Genomic DNA, 24,940 nt, shown 5'->3' on the forward strand with positions numbered 1-24,940 from the left:
CTTGTAATGGGCAGTTGATACACAGTAAAGTGTACTGATTTAACAGTATGTTTTTCTTGTAATGAGCAGTTGATACACAGTAAAGTGTACTGATTTAACAGTATGTTTTTCTTGTAATGAGCAGTTGATACACAGTAAAGTGTACTGATTTAACAGTATGTTTTTCTTGTAATGAGCAGTTGATACACAGTAAAGTGTACCGAAGTGTATGTTTATCTTAGTGACCTTGTGTTCACCTGTGACTATGGAAGTGTAAAGTAGCCTAACTGTGCATGTAATAGGGTTGTGCTGGACATTGATATTGTGACATAGATGCTGCACTGTTGATAGGGTCATCAACAAGCTAAAGGCAGGAAGGTCAACAGAAAAGGCCATTTTAGGATTTAAAGTTAAAAGTTAATAACTGTCAGATTTAAAATAGAGTTATTGAATTTTGTTTTTACTCATCGTACCGTGCCCTAGCAGTCGCATGCAGTCCAGGGGTTATTAGGAAAAGACACCACTTGTTTGCTTTCGCATCTATTTGTGATGTTTACTCTGGCTAGGGCAGATAAATGCCATTGGAAGTTGTGAGTGTCTACCAATTATCATGAGTACACATTTTGTTTCTGGTAAACTAAGCAAAATAGACCATAATATTTGTCTTTTTTTAGGCTTGTGTAGCCTTTTCATAAAGCGATAGAAATGTTATCTTCCACGATGATAGTCTGTTTACATGCCCCTCCCATTTACCATCTTTTAAGGCTGTCAAACACCAAAGTGAGACACAATAGCTGCTTTCAGACACATCCTCCGCAATACATGTGGAGTTTTGTCAAACAGAGGTCTGACCCTTCGGGTGATTCAGACATGATGCTAACCTGCGGAGCTAATGCTGACATATGTGTGAACAACACACATGCACATGAACAGAATCTCCGTGTGGTTGAACAGGTTGAACGTGGTTAAACACGCACATGAACAGAATCTCCGTGTGGTTGACCAGGTTGAACGTGGTTGAACACGCACATGAACAGAATCTCCACATGTTCTTCGCTTCGTTCAGACACAAGCTCATTTACATAATGTCCATCGGAAATATACTGAAAGCAGGTCTGAAAGCAGCTAATTTGATCTCTCAGTTCTCCTGATATGTTGAGGTGCTTGCCTTCTCAGTGCAATAAAACATATTTCCATATCAATGCTCTTGTGGTGGTAATCCAGTTCTTTAGTGTCATCAGCACTATACACTTACCCAATAGGCAGACACATACAATCTCATCTCCAAACCGGCAAGACCTGTGTTTGTGGAAATTGTGGGGCTTTGTAAACAGGGCCTTGTATTCTTTGTGTCGGCTCCAATGCGCTGTGTATCCTACCTGTGTTTGGTTTTTACTCCTAAATAACATATACAAGCTCCAGTCATGAAATCCCATGGAAAAATAAACCAGAGAAGACGGCCGCCCAAAATAACAGTCATACATAAGCATCCACGCTCACCCGCTTACAGTGAGACAAGGTAAACCTGGATGCCACAAAGGCTTGAGAGCATTTTGATAGACATCATTCAGTCTTTCATAAGGGAAGAGGAAATATGTCTAGTTTTTAAACCTTGTGCAGGGATTAGGGGCGCAGGCTTATCGAAAGTGGCAGGCGGCAACAAAGAGTAGAGGAGTGGATGATGCCGGCTAACCTTTTGAGGAAATCACTTCTCATTTACCTCAAGCAGCACAGCTGCTCGGGGAGTGGCAGGTGACACATCCAGAGATCACTGCTCCATGCATGGTCTGCTGGCGGAGAGCGATTTCATTTTGGAAAAAAAAAAAGTCTTTGGACTAAGAGCCCAAATCAACCCCTTCCCACCAGAATTACCCTCTGTTGATTTGGGCCTTTTTCATGACTTTGAATTACAAATAGAGCGCTCGGTGTTTTTCATACTGAACCCAGCCTGTCAGCAGAGGCAGAACGTTGATGGTTATTGGACTCATATTAAAGAAACTGAATTTGGACAATTTCTTTACCCCCATAGCAAATTATGGTTAGAGGCAATAACTATTCGAATCTAAAGGCCAGTTAAGTCGTGTCCTAGACTAGAAGCTTTTCAACTCCACTGAAGTCTTTAGTCTAGGATATAGGGATGAATTAATGTCTGGGAAACCGGCCCTAATTGTTTGGATTTTTGTCCATATTTCTGTAGTGTAAATAATGAAATTTTACTTTTGGGAACAAAGATATCTATTTTGGTATCAGGAAAAGGGTGCCTGTGTAGAATGGGGACTGACATTGAGACATCTGTAAATATCTTTAGTGTCCTCAGAATTCCTCCGTATGCTCTTGTGGCTTAATTACTGGGACACTATGCAAATGTGCATACCCCACTGACTGGGTAGCATGGTGAAAGCAAGCACGAGTCTATATATACACAGAGAATTGTGTTCTTTTTGAAAGTCACAATAATTCTGCTGCTCTTGTAAGTGACTTGTGCTGTAAGTTTAGGTTTCAAAATGACATGCTCATGCACTTCAAGCACCCTGTAAAGGCATGAACTTGCATGAATAAGGTCCCAAATATACTGCATTAAAAACACTTTGCTTTTTATTTGCAATTGGCTGATGGCTAATGCTCAAATGCTACAGTATGCTTCTTTATTAGCCATTATTGCACAGAGCTTCACCGTTTCAAATGGCTAATGTTGTTGGTTATGTTGCAGTTAGAAATATTTTGTACTGTGCCATGGACACAGTACAAAATATAGGGAGTGCTGAATTATGAGGATTTCTGCAGTGGGCCATTATGGTTCCATTAGATGAAAAACATCTAGGACAATTAGAAGTTAGTCATTTTCAGGAACTTTTCTGAGTTGTTTAAATTACTTACTGTATGTGCCATCCATGATTTAGATGCTATTCATGTCGCATTGCAATTTATTATTTTTCATTTGTAATGATATGTTTCAGTGAATGTTTGTTTCATGTGAATGTTTCACAGTCACCTGTCATAGCACAAGCAGATATGGGTGGAAAAACAATTAAATCAAATCAAATTAAATCCAGCTTTTTTATAGTCTGCAGTGTTGCAATAAACAGTAAACAGTAGCGTACTGTACATATATTTTTATTATATGAAGAAAAACAAGACCTGTCAGTGTGGCAAACAATTCTCCAGCAAACAACAATGTTTAAAATTCAGTATACACTATGTGCATCAAACAGATTATGGAAAGTCATATTTGTATAATATGCAGGTTCCTTTTTCCTTTGCAGAATATGATTTGTTTTGGGAGTGTAAAAGCAAGGGAAAGTTCACACTGTAGTGGATTTCAAAAGGTGCGGTGGATTAATGTATTTAAATGAGGCCGAAAGAGCCTCTGCCACACGCCGACCAGCTCAGCCAATCTGAAGCCGACGAGAATTACCTCCCAAATGAAACACCTCGTGGGAGCGCGGCAGAAAAGTATTCTAATCGTGTGACTTTTGACATTCCTTCTGCCGAGCTCAGCACTTCTGCTGTCGCCTAATTTAGAGATTAAGGGCAGTGTTCACGGTCGTTTACATACCTGCAGGTCACTGCCGTCTCCACTCAGCAGGGGAAGGCGGATGTGATCGGACTTAAAAAGAGACGAGGAGCAAGATGGGAGGACAGGCGTGCCGAGCGCTGCACTTCCCCACTGACACTTGCCTACATCATTAGGAAGCGGCAAATAATTGGCTCTGAGTTTACTAATAAAAAAAATAATAAATTGTCAGTGGTGGTGTTTTCTTTATTCTTTCATTTTATTTTCGTCGACATGAACTAATTAGAGACGATTAAGTGTTTAAACTGCCATGGCTGGAGAGTTGGAGAGTTTCTCTTCGAGAGACCCCTTTTGAGTGCTGGTGAGGCGCTCGAGCCTTTTATCAGTCCTTCCACAATAATCTCGCTGCAGTATAAATCTTCTGCTTCGCGTCTATAATTAGAGGTCCTACTCTTTAATCATCTCTTAGGTGGTATCTCTATTCCAGACAAGCCACTTGCCAGCTTCTGTACAGTATAAGACCATGTAACCTTTAGAAGAAGAGTTGAAATAGCCTGTTTTAAAAGCAGCTGTCAAAGTTAGAGACTTAATGTGTGTGTGTTAAACTCGAAAAGTGTTTAGTCCCAGTCCTTAATGAATGTTTTATCACCCACTTTGAATGACAGCTAGTGTGTATTTTGCTGTTCCTTAGCAACACATATGCTCACAAAAGCATGTCCACATTCATTCAATTTGATAGGGTTTCAAGCGATTTGTGTTACACTTTTCCTCCTTCAACAGCCTTGGCTGTCCTTTCTTTACTGGTCTTTAAATATCTAACCAGCCACTGGCTTGTGATTTATACTTGACTATTAGGCCCATTTCACCATTATTTAAGGGTTTGCAACTTTTGCATGGAAAGGAGGTGAAGAGGAGTCTTTTTTGTGGTGTCCAGTCCGAGTATTCTCTTTGGCTAGTCCTGATTGTGCCACCTGCAAAGGAGTGCTGGGTGTGCCAGCATGGTCTCCATCAGCATCTGTTGACCCACTCTGCCTTGGCACCTCTGGGTTGTGTGGACGTTGAATTTGGGCACTAGGCAGCGCCAACTAGCTTCGGTCCATGTTCCGGGCATTGGTGCTGCTCCATGTTGGAGCAGGACCCTGTGCAAGGCCAGGTCACCACCCCCCAGCTGCCTCCATCGCATCCTTGCCCAGACCGGGGAGCCCTGGGTACCCAGACACGGGCCGAGTGCTATCTTTGTTCCATTAAAGTGGAAGATCATAAAGTGGAAGAGCACAGGCCTTGTGTTCTCTGGTCGGTTTTATTCTGTCATCAGAATGAAGTCTGTCTGTGAAGTCCTCTTGATGTTGATTGTATGTGCACACCACTCTTCACTCTCATCACTGCTGCATTTTCCTCTCTGTTATAATGCTACAGTGTGCATGGCTACGTGCGATAAGCTGCTCTGAAATGTATAACAGCACACAAAACTGTGGGGTCTGTGGGTGTTGTATTCATATGATACTGAAGGCTGTGGCTACATTTCACTCATTCATAGGATGCCGCAGATTTTTTAAGAACAAAGCGAATTCGGTGGAATCTGGGGTTTTGACCGTTTCTGCCTCTTCGGTTTTCTCATCCTAAAATGAGATTGCAAGTCTTCCAAAGCAAGACAAATGCATGAGAGGCATGTTTTGTTATCTAAGCTCACTACAACAAATAGTACATTTCTTTAACTCTGGTGTAAGGAAGTCTGAGACCTCTCATAGACTATGGATCAAAGATGAACATAGCTTTTACGGCATCCATTCTTAAGGTTCTTCTTTTCTACCACATTCTCAAGAAAAGAAACACAAATGCATCTTAACAAATGAAACAAATAAAACCTTTAGGTCTGCTATTAAGGAAAGTGCGAGGGCAGTGAGAACAGGACACACCAGAGAGGCTTTGGCTTTAGCTGCTACATCTACACCTGGCACATATATTGAACAGGCAATGGCACCACAGCAGACACAATCCCATTACCAATAAAGACACACGAATTTGCATGTTAATTAGCCGCTATCAGATTTTGTGTCGTTATCACAAGATGACAGAATTAATCAGCCATTAAAAAGTGTAATTAAAAAAAAAAAACTGGCATTGTCCTGCGCATTTTTAATGATGGCAAGTACCTCGTTTGAACTCCGACGTTTGAGGGACACTCTCAAGGTGATGCCATTGAGGTTTGGCGGATAAAAAACGGTGCGCTTATCAGATGTGAAGTAGACAAATGTGCTCTCCAGGAGCCATTGTTTTGATCCTCTGGATGAGGCCGTATTCAAAATCGGAATGGACCATTCCGAGGGGATGGCCAGAAGTTTGTGATGCATGCCCTGTCGTCTGTGATGTCAAGTGCTATTTTAAAACGTGATCTTTTTGTGACGTAGATGTACTTTCCATTCGTTAAAGACAAATATGTACCCTGTAAGACTTGGATATCCTTTCAGGAGGCACATGCCATTTGAGAGCATTAAAACTTGCCTAGCAAGTTTTAGCAGTTGCCTCAGCAGACGTCTATCGTGTTGTGTAATGTACACTGCTGTGGACCATCTATTTGCAATGCAAAGCTTTCGCGAGAGGTTTAGCAGTCAAGGAAACAAAAACACATCTATGCAGCAGTCCTGATGCTCCTTACGTGAGCAACAGGAACACAGGAAAATAGAAAAGTTCTGAAGAAAAGAAAAACTTTAATGAGTTATAATTTTGTCTTTCTTTTCAAAACATGGTCATATTTAATCACAGGAAATATAATTTAATACAGGAAAATTGATCATTGTGTATCCAAATAATCAAAGAACATTGGTGTTGGTTTGTTTGAGCACCAGAATGGTCTGTAAAAACAAACTCAGTAAGATGGGGGAAACTACAAAGTATAAGATTTGACTAAAAGTAGCATGCACTGGATGAAAAAAATAAAATAAATAAAATTGTAGCGTTCTTGGTGTGGCCAGACATCTGCTCTGTGAATTTCCATGAAAGGTATTCTTTATCTGAATACTTACCTTCTGGATCAATATCACTATATGAATATTGGATTCCAGATTAAGAGAGTGGTATATACGTATCTGCAGCATGGCGGACATACTGTAAAAGGAGGGACAGACCCAGAAATCCCAATTGACTGTAGTATGTGATTCTGACTACAAAATCAATGGCACTTAATAACTACACAACCTCTTTAAATGTGCTCATTGATGTTCTGAGGGGGTGCATTTGAAAAAGGACTGCAGTCATAAGGGACGTGGTACTTTTTGCCAGTGCTGAATTACTTGGTCCAAATCCACCCTTTGGGCTGAAAATCCTTTAGGTTTCTTAATCTGCCATTTTAAGTGCTCTTTCATGATTCGGCCACAATATTACTACTTTGCATAGTTCACTGTTTAAATTAGCCTTTTCGTTTCTCATTAGGATTGTGTTTTGAACACAGGCAAGGTGTGCTGTCCATGAAGGATAATGACCATAGATATTATTTAAGCAAACCAGAGCTGTATGAGACTCTTAACCCAAAAGGCATTGGCCACGTTTGGAGAAGGTGTGGATGTAATGCATTCCTGTGGCAGATGGCATACATTAAGCGTGAGAGTGGATCATTATTAAATGAGCATGACAACACGTGGCTGGCCATCCTGACACACACATGCACACACACACACACACACACATGCGCGCGCGCGCACACACACACACACACACGCATGCACACACTCACACACACATACACATACACGCATGCACACACACACACAGACAGACTCACACACACACATAAACACACATACACGCACACACACACACACACACTTCTACCAGAGGAGAGTCATCCGCAGAGAAGTGGCTCTGACACACACTAATTATTTGCAATTAGCAGACAGGGAGGAAATGCTGATGCCTAAGTCTATGTGAGGAGTTGAATAGCTAGTTCACACCTATGCTTACTTGTCAATGAAATGTGCATTGATAATTAATTATTATGGTGTCTGAAAGCCCAACATGTATTTAATCAGGTGATGTAGAGCTTTATACACATGGTCAACATGACTGACTTTCTTTTACTCTATATTGTCATTTAGCAGACAGTCTTATCTAGAGTGAATTACAGTGCTAGTTCACAGTAAGTTGCTTGATTAGAGTGTATATAATATAAGTATTGTAATCTAGAGTGAATTACAGTGCTAGTTCACAGTAAGTTGCTTGATTAGCGTATAAATACTGTAATCTATAGTGAATTACAGTGCTAGTTCACAGTAGGTCGTTTGAGTAGAGTGTGTATAATATACTGTAAGTACAGTAATCTAGCCATGGGGACAGCCCCACTGGACCAACTCAGAGTTAAGTGCATTGCTCATTGGCACAGGTAAGTCCTCGGATTGAACTTATGTCATATCATATTATATCACTTACATTGAAAAAAGACCAGACACCTAACCACTAGATCACCACCACCCCTGATCCAGCAATTTATTCTTATCGCTGAAGAATAATTAGTCACGTGGTACTTTTACTTGAGTGAAAACGCTTACATAGTGACCAAGCTTCTCTCATTTCCCGTATAATGACTAAGATGCTAATAAGTTTGTGTAAAAGTCCACCACTTCTAATGGTATTAATGCCAGGAGCATGTTGCTTCCATTCCCAGCTTCCTTTGATGTGTACCATTAATTACTTAATTAGGGGCTTATGTCTTAAATTAATATTTCATGATTTTTTAGGCGCTTGGTTTACTGGAAAATGCTGCTTACAGTTCAGAAAATACAGCTTTGGGTGAATTTGGATCTGTTGCTTTAATATTTGCAAAGACGGAAAGGTAAACAAATCCAACTGCTCTGATGGAAAGGTAAACAAATCAAACTGCTCTCAAGTTCATTGTGCTAGATTGTGTCAGTGTACTGGACAGGGCCTAATTTCGGGACAATATTAATATGGTTGCATAACATCTCCTGACGCTCTCCAAGACAACTGACGGCACAAATTTATTAAGCTGTCATAAAGAGCAACTTCAATGCTGATATCAGGTGATATGAATTTCTGGGACACAAAATGAAACGCCATAATATGTACACATATCAAAAGGCAACATTTAGTTTTGGACATATTTACATCACCTTGCAACGATTTATGTTGTGCGTTCATAGCTTTGCAAATAATCATATTGACAAAGGATCACTTTTCTAAGAACAATTGCAAATGCTTACTCGTTTGATACGGCTATTTAATTTAGAAATGTCAATCTCCTGCATATGTATGAGGTCTCCTATCTGAGAGCAGCATAAAGCAGCGGAGGAGTTATTTTGAGTGCGGTGCAAGGTGACCTTTCTGTGCAACTCTGAGAGCAGAACTCAACAGCCTCATGAAAAGGCCTACAAAGCAGGCTGCGGAATCGGATGGAGCGTGAGGAAGTAAGACTTCTAAGTGAGTTTTACATACCGATGACACATCAAGTCTTAGCCCTGTCTGTCAAAAAATTAAGATGATGCAGTTATTACCACTTGCATGTTGTTTCTTTCTCTTCCTCCTTATGATAATAGAACTATACGACTACTACTAATAGTAGTACTAATAGTAGTAGTACTAGTAGTAGTAGATAGTAGATAGTTGCTTACATTTATTGTTGGGCTGTAGAGGACTACTTTCACATTTTTGTTCATCTTACTTACAAAAGTACTAGATTGCACAGCTGAATGTACCCATTGTTTACACTACATGGTGCAGCAAATGCTGTATTGGCAAAGCTTGTGTGAACAAGCAGAGTTTGCACTGTGTAAAGCAGCATGAAGTGCTCACTCCCAGTGGAGCGCTGGGAGATTTGCTTCATCCTTACCTTTACCTTCTGAGCGGGTCTCATCATCATTTCATTTCTGGCCTTCAGAAAGCAGTCGGTTCTTCGGGCCGACTGAAGTACCTGACAGGTGTGGTACTTGTGCGCAGTGTTGATTCAGGTCCTCTCGGGGGCTCTGCAGCGATTACACTCCCAAAAGCGCCACGCGCCTGGACATCTGGTGTTTATCTTAATTCTCTATCATAGCAACTATTCGAGCATGTGATTACAAAATTAACACTTAACACATCTGCCAATCTTAATGCCGTTGCTAGGATTTCTTTACCATTATGAAAATATGTGGTCACCTAGGGATGGTTGACTTGTTTGTAAGGAATAGGTAGTAATTAGAGGAATACTAGAGGATGTTCTTTCCAGAAATGAGTAAGCAATTCTCTCTTGACATTCACCAGTCAAGACTCCTATTTATTGTTATAGTGAAATCAGCCATTTAGTTAGTTAGATGTTCAAAATACCTGATCCGCTAATAAGGCATGTTGTGACAGTTATGTGACCACCCTCTCCTTTACCCAGATGGTTTCTTCCATTGTCAGTCCTGTGCTGTTTTTCCCAGTTAGAGACGCGGCGTGACCAGCCTCTGCTTTATCCAGATGGTTTCTTCCATTGTCAGTCCTGTGCTGTTTTTCCCAGTAAGACTTCAGTGTAAAGACACTGTGTACAAACAGGCTTCTCGCCGAAGCTCTGAGGAAGAGTCAGGGCTTTAATGCTGCTCCAAATAGGATCGAGTGTGGATAGACTGTAAGCCCTTTGGGGGGGGGAATAAAATGAGACCGAAGCAGCATCCCTGGCTCAATTAGTGCCTCGGTATATCTCTGTCCCATGCACTCCGGGTAAAGGTTGTCTTCAGCCCCCAAACCAACCAACCAACACTATCCCCTTGGATTTACTGAGCAAGGGAGAATAAACGAAGGGGGTGCAAGGTAGGTTGTCACACTGCGTAATTAGTCTCTGACTGTGGAGAGAGCCGATGGATATTGTGACACCGACCAGATTGCCCCCCCCATCCACAGAAGGGTCCCGGCCATCACCAGTCGGTAGGGTCAGTCAAGGGACTGCAATCCCTTCAGCACACACACACACACACATGCACGCACACACACACACACTCTCACACTCAGACACACACATGCACACACACATACACACACTTGCACACACACACACACACACACACACACACACACACACCTGATCTTTAACAGTTTTGGATGCCGGCCAAAGACAACCAAGTATGCTCACACAGGAAAAAGAAAGACATACTCTCATCCAAAAGACAGCTTTATTCCCTCCAAACTTTATTTTAGAAACTCATTCTGAGTTAGCTAGCTCTCAGTATTTTCCTCCTGTGCTTTCTGTCGGAAAAAAAACACTTTGTCCTTGTCTCAGGTATCTATCACTGAGCTCTCCTTTCTTTTGATGAGGAAGCACACGTCCTTTCTTAGCTGCGTTCTCCTCTGTTTAAACACACAGTGACAGCTGATCGCCTTCAGACGCCAGAACTCATTTTTCTTACGTGAACACTGTTTATTTAGTTTTTTCTCTAATTACCGTGGAACCGCGGCGAAACCGGTAGCGCAAGATGAAACAGTACTAATTCCAAAACCGACAGTGACCGCGCAGAGCGGCCAGATTTGCAGTCTGACACCATAATCCAGTGCCTCAGATAGGTGGCTTAATGTTAAGGTAAAGTGACAGTTTCTGTGACAGAGTGTTGTGATGAGAAATCATTGCTCCCACACCGCGGATTACAGACTGACATTATGAGGAGTACGGAAGACACAAAAGTGATCTAAATGAGTCGGATAGCACGCTGGCCAAGTTCAGGTGTCCGAATTGAAGAGTGGAGTAGCTGAAGGTCACTCTTTTGATAAAGGTCAGACTGTGACCTGCTGCCTGTTCGTTGTGGATTTTCACATTTCTGATGAGGTTAATCCACCCGCCTCTCCTTATGGCCTTTAAAGCAGTGATTTCACTGTAAACCTTGCGTTCTGGGTGTGAGTGAGGTTGTTTGTCTTTAAAACAGTGTTTTCACAGTAAACCTTGAGTTCTGAGCATGAGGTTGTTGCAATCAATGTACCTCCTGGCTGGAGACTTCAGTCATCAATTTCTTCATAATTTAACAAGTTTAGGAAATATAATTTAAGTAGATATGCTCTTGACACCATATGTTTGAACAGACTTACCATAATATCTTAAAGGGTGCATGAAACTAGCCTAGAAATCTAGACGCACCCTAGTGGCAGCCAGGGTAGTCTAGCAACTCTCTGTTGCGAGCTGGAAAAATGAAAGTTCGATAAGGCCAATCACATCATGTATAAAGTCGGTAGGCGGGCTTAACATAATGATTGATGGCAGAGTGACAACTGTTTGGCTTCCCTGCTACTTGAAAACAAAGAAAATGGATGTTGCTGTTGGTGAACAGCGTGACACGAGTTAAGCTTTTTTTTAAGTTGGCAAAAGTTTGAACTAGCCAACTAGCTCCGCTGGTGGGAAAACGCTTGGGACTCATGAGTTGTAGTGCTATCCTATTGCGTGCAGAGACAAAGACAACCGATTATCCCGCCCCTCGGACTGAGCACTGTGAACGTTCATTACTCCAGAAAAACAAACCTGTTGACTTGGACAGAAGTGAGTAAAAAGTCTGGTGGTGCAAAAGGGTGTTTGCAACCTTTCTTCTCACTAAGATGCCCATCAGCATTTCTCTCAAGTTCAGTTTCAATTCAACCTTTATTTCAGACTCACAAAAAGGTCCACAGCATAGATAAAAATAGGATAAGATAACCTTGAAAGGTAATATTGAAAGTGAATTATACATGAATGATAGTTCATCTAGACCAGTCAATCAAATCAATCAATCAATCCATCAATCCATCAATTCATCCATCCATCCATCCATCCATCCATCCATCCATCCATCCATCGGTCAGTCAATCAATCAATCAAAAAAGTGATTCAAGGCATATATCATGAGTGCAATCCAAGTGTGCAAGCTTACAGATTACATTTTGATTTGGTGAATTTGACCATTTTTGTGATAACCCCCCATAGATCTCCAATCAGTCTTTCAGATCTCCATACAGGGTGCGGTATAGCTTATATAAGTGATTTGTTGATAATAGTTCATCATATTTTACTGTAGGTCAAAGGCCATACCTTTTAAATCATTCATTCCAAAAAGTAAGCCATTTTTTAAAGATAGGGCCTTTTTGCTTTCATCAAAAACTGGTATCCAGAAACGGACATAAATTAATCAAGTGGCCAGAGGTTTTAGACATTCCTTTTGAAGGCATTTAATTGAGCCTCTGAAGAAGCTCTGCATTTAATTATCTTCTTCCCAGTATGAATGAAAAGTTTGGTGTTTCAGAGTCAAATTGGATGAGGGGTACCTTTGCTGTAAGTGCTTTTATCAAACATTGTGAAATTAATGGACTAATGGCAGAGTTAAAATGTCTCACAATTCAAAAGAGCCATTCAGTTGTTACCAGTCCATTTGACTGCAGCTCATGTCAGTGGAACCTTTCCATCCAAAATGCTTTTAGGGAGCTGTGTCTTTCTGCCTTATTGTCACATTTCAAGCCAGCGTTTTAAACAGGTCCCTGTAAGGCATTCTCTGAAACCAGTGCTGTGGAGTGCGATGGCAGGCAAACCAAACAGGGTTCCTTTCCATAAAGATTCAGCATCTTTAGCTTTATCTCTCTTTCGTTTAGTTCAGGGCAGGCCAAAAATATTACAATATAAAAGGCCAAAATTTCCAAATTCAACACAATACGTGGGGATTACCGTATGTCTAAACCCATTTGTATGCTAGAGGACTCTCTGCTGTTCTCTACCTTGTCCTAGATTATTTCTACTGTCATATAATGCGTTTTAGGCCCTCAGACGATGTCTGGAAGCCTTGTTGAACTCTGGCCACATATTCAAAATGAAGTCTTCACAACCCCCCTTGAGCCCTCCCCACTCCTCCTCCCCCAGCACTAGTTATCGCTGCATTGTTAAGAGGAAGATGACTAAGGTCAGCAAAGCCCCATCTGAAGGTCAGTTTTTAATGAAAGTGTGTCCTACTTGACTTCTCAGGTCCCGTCCTGCATATGACACGACAGAAACGTAGAAAATGGGGTTACAGGAGGTTAATCAAGTCCAATTTTTTAGCACTCACTCTATGGTGTTACCTGCTTGACTTTATGAATGTACTTGGGCATTCTGGATACAGTACCATCAGTGGCTGAAGTTCTTTTGTTTTTTGAATGCACCAACGGTAGAGTAATAACCCCTGTCAGTTAAAAGGTCTTTGGCAGTCGTATTTGTCTTTGATAAAGTGACATGACCTTTCAACACTGTGCTTGTTTATATGCTTATCCAACATCTGATTCAGTTTGTAATATAGGCTGTCACCGTAAGTTTGTACTGTAGGGGATAAATAAAAGTGATCCGAATAGACGCCCGCTGAAATGACGCCCGGCTTCTAACCCTGGGCTCACGTAAAGGTGATTGATTTACACTTGGTAGCAGGTCTTCATTCATTTTGTACAGAAAATGCAGGGAAATTGGGGAAAGCAGTTAAAGTAAGTGGCAGAGCTGTTCAGATGAGAGGGATGGAGGATCACTCGTATGTCAGCCTTGAGCAGCATGATTGAAACAGAAGCAGCTGTTTTGGCAAGGCCTGGGCACTCTAGAACTCCGGAATTAAGGTGCATCTCAGAACACCGTCTTCTAATGATAATGCAACCAAGACATAATTATCAAGAAAATATCAAGACTGAGAAAAAAATGACTGTCATGCTGTTAAATCAACAAGCTGCCAAATAAGCCTCCATACTAAAACTGCTGGTGTGTGTGTGTGTGTATATGAATCCCTCTGTTTACTGTAGATTTGAATTTGTAATTATGTTAAACAACAGCACCAAAAAATATCAGTTCAATTAGAAATGGCTCATTTCATCGTTGCACATCCCCAGTCACCGAGTCTCAGGGGCCTCCGAGCCCCCCGTCGTCTCGCGTGACACGTGTGCATTCGGCGTTAGCCGCGTTTCGCCTGAAACGCCGACTCGCTTGAAGATCGACTAATCTTAAGACAGACTGGGGTCTCATCCTCCCCTGCGGTGGGCCCAGCGGGGGAGACGTCACATGAAGAGCCTAGTCGGTGGGTAGCCAGCCAATGGCGTCGCTCCGTGCTCACTCCAGAGCCCCACCACGGCGCCTCTCGCGCTTAATCAGTGCGTCGAGAAAATTCAGGCACTTCTGACAAGCTGTCAAGAGCGGGACTCTCCACAAAGTCTTGGGAATATTATTTTTTGTGATGCAATTACTGTACCAGCTGCCAAAATGTATTTACATGCCGTCCTGATGGCCCTAGTAAGAACAGTGGGGTGGAGGAGGAGGTGTGAGGCAGTCTGTTGCATTGTGGGTGACGTTTCCCATATCCTGTGGGACTGTGACCTCATGGTGGTGTCAGGCTGGGGTGGCCATCTGAGCCACAGCAGAAATGAAGGCGCGAAGGCCGTGCTCACTCATATTCACTTTGCCTCAGAATGATTTTGCACGGAAGTGGAAAGGAGAGAGCTGAAAACCACCTGGTCACATTTGTCCATTCTATTCCCCTCTGTCTCAGTATTCTGAATTTGACCATTCTATTCCCCCTCTGTCTCAGTATTCTGAATTTGTCCATTCTATTCCCCCTCTGTCTCAGTATTCTGAATTTGAGTCACAGTAGGTACCATTAGATATACTTTTGAATTATCTGTAAGTTTCTTCCTTATGACATGTGAAAGTACCTGATATGGTTTATGTGGAAATTTGAGATGAGGCTCAAACAGAGACAGGGGGAACTGTCAAATCGAAAGATGGCATGTCTGATCTGGTTAGTTTACAAAATACCAGTACATCTAAGAATACAGTATATGAATGTCTTTTAAAAGTGATGCTATACACGGAGCAGTAGGCAATGTAAGATAGACCGTACATCTTAAGACAGTACGTCTCTAAATAGATAAACACACAATCAGGGCCGCTTCCATAATGTTTCCATAATGTTCCATTTTCTCTTTCAATCGAATTTTATGTTGTTTATTTTCTTGAACTATTGTCTGTCATTTAAGTATGTATAAGTATATATACTTTTTTGATCCCGTGAGGGAAATTTGGTCTCTGCATTTTAACCCAATCGGTGAATTAGTGAAACACAAACAGCACACAGTGAACACACAGTGAGGTGAAGCACACACTAATCCCGGCGCAGTGAGCTGCCTGCTACAATGGCGGCGCTCGGGGAGCAGTGAGGGGTTAGGTGCCTTGCTCAAGGGCACTTCAGCCGCGGCCCACTGGTCGGGGCTCGAACCGGCAACCCTCCGGTTACAAGTCCAGAGTGCTAACCAGTGGACCACGGCTGCCCTCAAATTTATTTGCCCTCAATTTAATACTTTTATTTACTACTTATTTACTTACATGTAATGCTTTTATTTACGATTGTTCACTATGTTTTGCCCTCTTTATAAAACACATTGAACTGCCTCCGTGTATGAAATGTGCTATAAAAAATAAGCTTACCTGGCCTTGCCACTAGGTCACACTGAGCATTTAAAATAAGTAAATACACTAGAAAATGTACTTTTGAGGAAATTACCAGTGCATGAAAATGCAAAACATACAGTATATTAACATAAAATGCAAAACAACCTTTTATTTGGAAACAGTTGGCGGAGTCATAGTTGATGCCAACTGACAGTTGAAATGGCTGAACAGTTAAATAGTTGAGTAGTTTAAATAGTTTAATTATTTAATAGTGAATTATTGTAGTGAGGACATTTATTTTTAAACAGTTGTGGGCAGAGGAGATAGTTGAACAGGATCTGTAGTCTTAAAGAGACCCAGATTGTATGCTTAAAGCCTAAGACAGAGTATATAGTTTAAAAGTTGAATGTAGATAGTGTAATAGAGGTTGATAGGCAGACTGTTTAATGGATGTTGATAGGTAGTTTGGGTGGATAAGTGAATGGTTTGAAGAGGATGAATGGATAGAAAGTTGGATGGAATGTGCCTTATATCTTTGTAGAATGGAGAGACATAGAGAGATTCTAGTTGAGCAGAAAGCAGTTCATACAGGTGCAATCAGGTTAACTGGCTCTTTGATGGGGCCTAGTTGAGCAGCTAGCGGTTGATACAGGTGCAAGTCAATTTAATTAGCCCATTGTGATGTCATAGTGCCAATGCAAAGTCTATGGGGAAAAACAAGCTTGATTTTTGTTAATATCTCACAAAAGTGTGAAAAGTGTCCTTTTCAAAACCTACGTTACAAAGTTTGAACAAAGTTTCTACGTTAAACGGTTGAAGTTGAATAAGACGCAAAAATGTTGCTTAGGAGAAGAAGAAGAAGAAGAAGAAGACTTCGGATAACAGAAAAGTGCATTTTCATGCACTGTAATAAACAAAAGTCCATAGATGCAGTGTCACAAAACTGTTGGCTTGCTTTAGTTTGTCAGAACTATTGAAGAGACAATTCAAATGCGGTTTGAATTTAAATACTAGTTGATTCAGTATTGAAAACAACTAAATTTTTCTTTGGAGTTGCACTTACGCAGTTTGAGAAACACTGGTTTATCTGCTCACATAGCTCACAGACCACTGGCATCTGTTGGTAGGACTCTATAGCCACATAAAGCACCAATATAATCGCTCAGTGGCATAGTCACGCGATAAAATCACCTCCTAGGTCAGCAACATGGGTTTGCTTTGATTCTCTGTGTTGCTATAAAATTGTAGATGACATTTCTTTGTCTACGTACGAATGGCCAGCTCATGCTCACATGCCGTCAACTGCAAAGCAAATGCCACGTTCCTTGAAAAGATATCTCATCCGAGGTTGCAAGTGCCACGTTCCTTTAACAGATATCTCATCCGAGGTTGTAGCGCTCGGCTCTAATTGTTCGCTGACCTCTGTTGACATTTCTCCGCAGCTGTGCCTGAAATGGATCTCTTTGAGTCAAGTTCCGAAGCCGACTAGAAGAGATGTGCCACCCATTACTGCAGTTATCTGATAAATGTCAAGAGGCTCGGAGGGGGCCCGATAAATTACTCTGATTCACATTACATCCAGTCTTTGATACATGTCTGAAGAGACATGCAGTATCACCCCAACGCAACATTTCAGATCACATGCACACTCGGTCAATACGTGTCGGGGCGGTAGTGTAAAGGTTAATGAGCTGGGCTAGCATACGGTGGTAGTGTAGTGGTTAAGGAGCTGGGCTAGCATGCGGTGGTAGTGTAGTGGTTAAGGAGCTGGGCTAGCGTGCAGTGGTAGTGTAGTGGTTAAGGAGCTGGGCTAGCATAGGGTGGTAGTGTAGTGGTTAAGGAGCTGGGCTAGCATGCGGTGGTATAGTGGTTAAGGAGCTGGGCTAGCATGCGGTGGTATAGTGGTTAAGGAGCTGGGCTAGCATGCAGTGGTAGTGTAGTGGTTAAGGAGCTGGGCTAGCGTGCAGTAGCCTGAAAGTTGTGGGTTCAATTCCCGGCTTCCACCGCTGTGCCCTTGAGCAAGGCACTTAACCCCAAGTTGCTCCAGGACAATGTGATCCCTTGTAATATAGTTGATATATAACTCACTTTGGACAACAGTGTCTGCTAAATGAATGAATGTAAAGGTAAATGTGTATGAAAATCCTTCTCTTGCGGCACCGTCATGTAAAAGTCAAAGGCTAAGTCACTTTCACCTTATTCCTTTTCACAGTGAAAGCCATTAATTGAACAGTTATTTACTGCTGTAGTGCCATGGGAGCCGATGCTAAATACATAAGTTGAAGGGCTAGGTGTAAACACATTTCTGTTGAGTGAAGTAGGCTACTGTATAGGTGTTTAAACCGATGGCAAGAATCACAGTGACCTGAAGAGCTGCCCACTCATCCCCATGGCAACATGAATACTGTGGGTGTGTGTTAGGCATGTCTGCAGCCGTCAGCAGGCTTATTCACCCTCACACTCGCACAGCTTTAGTGGCTAAGGCTTGTGATGAATACGCTTAAAAGCTTTAGCACACAGTGGAACCTTTTAAAACACTGATGAGCAAAACATTACCAGGTGAGGGGAATGACATTGATAAGCTCATGGCAATAGTTTTTTTTTGAGGTGTGGGTATGTTAGGCTACATATATAAGTGCAGAGTTGGTCCTCGTATTTATGTATCTTCTCAAGGTTCAAAATCCTCATGGCCTGATGTCTGCATTGGATCATGTGGGCAGCCGTGGCCCACTGGTTAGCACTCTGGACTTGTAACCGAAAGGTTGCCGGTTCGAGCCCCAACCAGTGGGCCTTGCCCTTGAGTTGCCCTTGAGCAAGGCACCTAACCCCTCACTGCTCCCCGAGCGCCGCCATTGTAGCAGGCAGCTCACTGCGCCGGGATTAGTGTGTGCTTCACCTCACTGTGTGTTCACTGTGTGTTCACTGTGTGCTGTTTGTGTTGGATATATATATATATCCAAAAATGTCAAGGCTTGTTAGCGGCGTCTGGTCAGCTGTGGTTAATATAATACAGTCTCACCTCTGGCCTCTTGGATGCCCAAGGCTTACAGATGCTTGAGGGCAATGATGACTAGCCCACCTGTTTTGAATTTAAAGAAGGGCTACTGCATCAGCAGAATTCACAGCAAAATATATAATGTTCAGTTTTTACAGAAGCCAAGACATATATATCATAGTCTGACTCAGCAAAACCACCCAGAAATAGAATGATACCAGTTCACCAGTTCAGCTTGTTTTTGAATTAGCACCCCATCTGATTCATCTTATGGTTTGTTGCATGGCACAAACCCACACCAGTCATGCTACAGCATAAACAAACAATCATCTCTGATTTGGCTTCCCTTCCTTCAATCCAATGCTTTAAGCAAAAGATGATAGTGAAGTGCATGTTCTGTGTGTGAAAGAAATGGCTTTGTCTTGTGTGTGGTCACGTTATTCTATGAAGTCGACTTCTGCTCAGCTCTTCTAGCTGTGCAAGTAAATCTCCGACTCCACTGCAGCCCACCCTCAGATTCCACCCACAGCAAAATGTCACCCCAGCACTTTGCGAGTGTGCTGCAGGGGACCATGGGAGATCCTAACGCAGTCTGATGGTTGAACATGAGCCAAAGCTGCAGACATGGCATCTGTGTTGCCCTCTGAGTCCCATAGAAGGAGCTGACTGATCCCAAAGACAGAAGACTACACACACCTATACACCACATTCTAACTGTTATTGTATAAGTATAGTATTTAAGTATTTAAGTGTTATATTATATGTGAGCAAGGAATCTGTCTCTTTTTCCTACTTTCTAGTTACTTTTACTTTTAAGTAGTTCTAATTTCTAGTTACTTTTACTTTTAAGTAGTTCTAATTTCTAGTTTTACTTTAAAGTAGTTCTAATTTAGTTTTACTTTAAAGTAGTTCTAATTTCTAGTTAGTTTTACTCTTTAAAGTAGTTCTAATTTCTAGAACTAAGGGTGCAGAGCTACACAATGATCTTTCTTTGTTGCTTTTCAAACGTCTTTAAAAAATAAACACTAAATCTGAACTTCATGGAGTAATTTTACACTGTCAGTTATAATTGGTAATCAGTCATGTGTCAAACTGTGTGTATTTTTCATTTGTAATAAGCGTCAGAAAAAAAACAACATTTATTTTTCTATTTAAAACTATTCTATAAACTATTGTTTTAAAAAAATGCCTGTGTATCACAACTGACAGACAGATTTTAATTACTGTTTACACGTGTTGGTTGGCATTTGAAACAATACCAGCCCCCGTAGGACCTATGCAGCCTGACATCAAATAAACAATTCACCCAACTTGATAAATCCCAGCGCTGTATTAAATGCCGTTAAAACCCAACCCCCGGACTGGTGCTTTGCTTCATGGTTCAGATGCTTTGCATGCCATTTGCATCAGGTTCCCCCATGCCAAAGCCCAGCGGCACCAAATACTGTGACACTTTCCAAAGCTCGGCCCTTCCACCCTCAGGGAGACATTAGTTTGATGAAATATAGCGTTTCGCTCCGAACCTTAAGATGGTAGAGAAACGGCAGGCGATGTCAGAATGCGTCACACTCAATATCTCTCATATCGATACTCAATGAACCGTAATGGGTTGTGCAGTCAGGGTGGCAAGACGTCTGTGTTGTTTTGTGATGTCTGTTTTTTTTGTTGGAAATAAGATGAAAGTTAACTTTATTTTCTTGTAGCCATTGCTGTCTTTGCTATTAGCAAAAACTAATTCTATCTTTTTGGAGTCTAATCAGGTCATGCAGAAGGTGTTTATACTGGCATCAATACATTTATAGCTTTTTCTCTTCTCACTTGTCCATGTCTTTATACTAATAGTATTATTCACTGTGATATCAAGTGCATACCTATATTTTCTTCTTTGCAGCTCCAGAAACACGACAAGGAAAATGAAGATGTTCCTTCTAAGTGGCGAACAGAGGAGGAAATGGCAGCAGAAGCTTCAGCCCTGAGGAAACTCTTCAGTTAGCCTTCTCTGGTAAACCACACTGATGAAGGGCAGATAGAAATATTAGTCCTTAGACCCAGAGAGAGCTTTGAAATATTAGGCCCCATTAGGTGTATGATCGTGTATACAGCTTTAGTCCTCCCTTCAGAAGAGCAACTGGATGCGCTTTGGAAATGCATCACCTTTGTCCATCTGTGGAAACATCACAGTTTTCTTTTCTAACTGTTCACTGAAAAGATTCATTATTATTCAATAAACAGTTGACTGTGTGGAAATATGTTTTGTCCTGTTGTACAGACATGTTCCTTTTTTAAGAACATTTGATGTTCATCTTGCTGTGATGTTTGATTGACATGCTGATGCCACATGGTATTAGCACTTATTTTTGTTCTAATATAAATAATATAACAGAGAATCTGTGTCACTACAGACATTTTCTTTTCAGTGCTTGAAAAACAAATTCTGTTTGAATTGTTGTATTGATTATCATAACTTAGAAGGGAAGATGATGGACAGATGGTTTGTGATGGATACATGGAGGATTATCCTGAAGGATATGATGGCTGGATGATTTCTGATGGATAAATGTCCAGTGTATGCAGAAGTGTTGCAACCTTCAAAAACTGACTCAGGAAACTGTATTCATGTAGAAAATAATGTCTTGTTCTAGTGTAGTAAGATGAGGAACATCAGATGACCAATGACACGACATGCCATTTATACTGACTAAACGGATGCTATACGCATGCCTGAGCAATGTTTAGATAGTTCATAGCTTTGTGTGCTAATCAAGTTACTAGGGCCCAGTTTTAAACAATACCATGATCCACCAAGGCCAAGTTTAGTGCAACACATTAAAAGAGTTTAGGACAGAAAATCTATCATGCATAGCTCAGCAGAGCAGACACAGAGCAAAACTACTTTGGGTACATCCGAGGATATCTCGGCTACGTGTGGAGCCTGTGATGGCTGTGAACCCCAAGACTAGCCTTCTCGTCCATCCCTCTCGGCATTACCATCTTAGCGCGCTCCCTTTTCAATCATTAATGAGAATGTCCATTAATTAGTATGCATGTGGAGAAAAGTGGGATATCCTAAAAGCAGATTGGCTATAATTAGCTATCAGAAGTGGATGTTTAATAAAGAGCGCTTGCTTGGAGTGGTCTTTTCAATTAAAAACCGAACATCCAGTCCAGTCATTAAATGGATCTTTCTATAGGAGCGTTATTTACTGATGTATAGCTTAATTACTGTTCTGGCATGGTTATAGGTCTAACGACGTTGACATATTTCAAAGGATTATGAGGTCACTGTTATAATGCGGTAATGAATCACATTATGCCTTCACACTGTTGCAATTTCACACCACACTTAGTGTTTATAGAAGACGTTTGATTAATAGCGTAGTTTTAATGCGCCATTGAACCTCCCTTCCACACATTGTAGTCAGGGTTGTTATTAGATGCATATAATCCTTAATAATCAATGTCAGTATGTTTGCAAACATTTATCCTTCCGCAGGCCTAATCCAAAGACTAATATGCATAAGTACAACACATTTTGAGAGGAACTGTAAAGGCTTCTCCTGTACTTTGATGAGGATGGGTTTGCTGAAACAATACAACAGGTTTAGGCTAAAGATGCCTCTTGAATGGCTTAATTTGAATAACTGTCATTCAAATGTCCTTGAGGCAGTGTTTTTTTCTTTTTAAGTGCTCCTGTTGTTCAGCAAGCATGCCAAATAAAATGAGAGAGAGAGAGAGAGCGAGGGGGAAAAACATCTCTCTCTGATCTGAACTCTCAATAAGCTAAGCTTATTAACATAATGGATCCATGAGGTAAACACAATATGCATATGAAGAGAGTGAGTGCTAGTTCTGGTGCAAACATATGGCTCTCCCATCACGGCATGGCCTCCACCCACATAGATCATATGGATGTGCTAAGAGTCTCGCTCACTGGTGAGTCGCTCACTCACAGAATATCGCTGGGGAAGCTGGCCGCACCCCTGCACGTTGGCAACATTATTAACAGATAATGGGCTCACAGTGGAGACACATTTTGTGCTTTAACTAAATGGATGTGTCTGTCCATTATGTACGTGTGCTTTAGGTGTGGAGGCGTAATGCTCTCCCCTCTCTGTCCCCTACATGTTCACCATTAGCTGCATCATTCCAAGGGTAGGAATAGAATGGGTTAGGGGATGAACACCGCCACCCCATTAATGGTCACACCATCGACTTCTAGACATGAAGTTCCACATACTGTAGCATTGTTCAGGGGTTAATGGGATGCTCCCTGCATTATTTCAAGACATGTGAGACCAAGCCATGTTGCAGGGTAGTATGCATGGCACACAGGGTAGCAGGGTAGTATGCATGTTACAGGGTAGTATGCATGTTGCAGGGTAGTATGGCTTTTTATGGCACACATTTTTGGAGGGATAGAGGGAGGAGGCGCAACACATACTTACATTCTAACACATAACACAACACATTCTAATTCACATTCTTTCTGTAAATTTGAGTGTGTTGAAGTTGGTAGTCAATGCCATTTTTGAAAGATGCTTGACATTGCATCAGCTGGCAACATTAGGATAATGTTGATATGCGTCATTTGAAAAATTCAAAGGGCTCATTAATAATTGAAAAGAAATATGGATATTCACGTTAGAGAATTCAATTTCATCAGATTCCACATGAAAGTGTTTCAAATCGACACAGCTAATTTACCTTTCACAGTTTTTATTAGCTTGTGCAGAATTGAGGCCTTCCCACCATTGTGCATATCTGTGCATACTTTGTATTCAGTGTGTCTTATGTGGTGTAGTGTGAGTGTATATCTACATGACTCCCTATGGAATTAACATTACTTTTTTATTAAACATTCATTAAAGTTGTTGTGTGATGTGGCAGAATTCATTTATACTCACAGAGCATACTTTCATTTATTAGTGTTTGCCACCTTTCAAAACAGCAAGGCTTCATGGAGATGAACACTGCATGGGTAAAAGCCTTGACTGTGTCTCAAATCGCGTACTTTTGCACTTACAATACCTAATTTGAGTGCAGGGTGTTCACACCAACAATTCCGAAGGGCGCTGCAAGTTCCCGGATGGTGCACTCATAACAGTCAAAAAGCTGAGTGTGCAACGCTGGACACTTTTCGCCCTTAACGGACGCCATCTTGGCCAAATAGCGGAAGGGGAGGGAGCGTTTTCAAACTCGTGTAAATCGCGGTTGAGAAAGCTGAAGCAGCAGCAGTGGAAAACAGACTTTACGGAGGTACAAGCAAGTTATAACATAAACGGTTCATGTTTTGACACAGTATGACCATGTCACTGTGGAGTTGAGGACGCCAATAAAGTTATGTTAAAATGTTTGCGAACGTCATTTCCGTGAAGTGCACGGAGTTAGTGTTTGATATGAGACAATACTATTTTGTTAAAATTTGCGCACTCCGCCAGTAAGCACACAGTGCACATAGTGTACTACACGAAAGTGTACTCACTTAAGTACACCAATTGAGACAGACTCCTTGTTTGACTTTTGAAATGGATGTAAGTATAGGCATAGAACTGACAACCACCTGGCCTGCAAGTAACTGACTTTAGTGAGTCATACACATGAGCATACTTGCGGCTCACAGCATACTTTTTGTCCTCACAGTATGTTATATTAACCACAAGCATATACAGTTGATAATATGTATGTATTGTACAAAACGTCAGTGGTCAAAGTCATTAAAAAACCTTTCCATAAGCAAAAAATATAACTCATCTAGACAACAAAAATAAAAACTTTATAGCCTCTGTCAAAGTTGTATGTGATTTCATTTTGTGAGGTTGAGGAATGCATAGGAGTAAACAAGTCTGGGGCCAGCCATGACCACAGCAAATCCATTCCCCCTGGAATCTGAGCAACATTGCTGGCTACACAAATACTTCTTCAAAGCAGCTTACATTAATTAAAAAGACATTACAGCCCGAACAAGTGCGATTGGCCAAGGAGAGGCTGCGTATGTGTGCTCTGCCCGTGGCTAATAAAATGGACTGATTATGTAAGCCGTCACGGAGCTGGCCTTTTCCACTGGGGTCTCGGCGAGAGGGAGGTCCTC

General features: G+C 41.4%; 1 protein-coding gene across 6 annotated transcripts in view; it reads left to right on the forward strand.

Annotated features, from left to right (window-relative positions):
• fhit (fragile histidine triad diadenosine triphosphatase) overlaps positions 1–23,722 on the forward strand; it is a 208,918-nt gene extending 185,196 nt beyond the window's left edge. For all 6 annotated transcript variants that reach the window (XM_042090343.1, XM_042090345.1, XM_042090347.1 and 3 more), the window contains one exon: positions 20,744–23,722. In XM_042090343.1, coding sequence (XP_041946277.1) covers positions 20,744–20,845 — 102 coding nt within the window. In that variant the 3' untranslated portion in view covers positions 20,846–23,722. The remainder of the gene's footprint in view (positions 1–20,743) is intronic.
• The last annotated feature ends 1,218 nt before the right edge of the window (positions 23,723–24,940 follow it).

Source organism: Alosa sapidissima, chromosome 4 (genome assembly GCF_018492685.1).
Source record: "Alosa sapidissima isolate fAloSap1 chromosome 4, fAloSap1.pri, whole genome shotgun sequence".
Lineage (NCBI taxonomy): Eukaryota > Metazoa > Chordata > Actinopteri > Clupeiformes > Clupeidae > Alosa > Alosa sapidissima.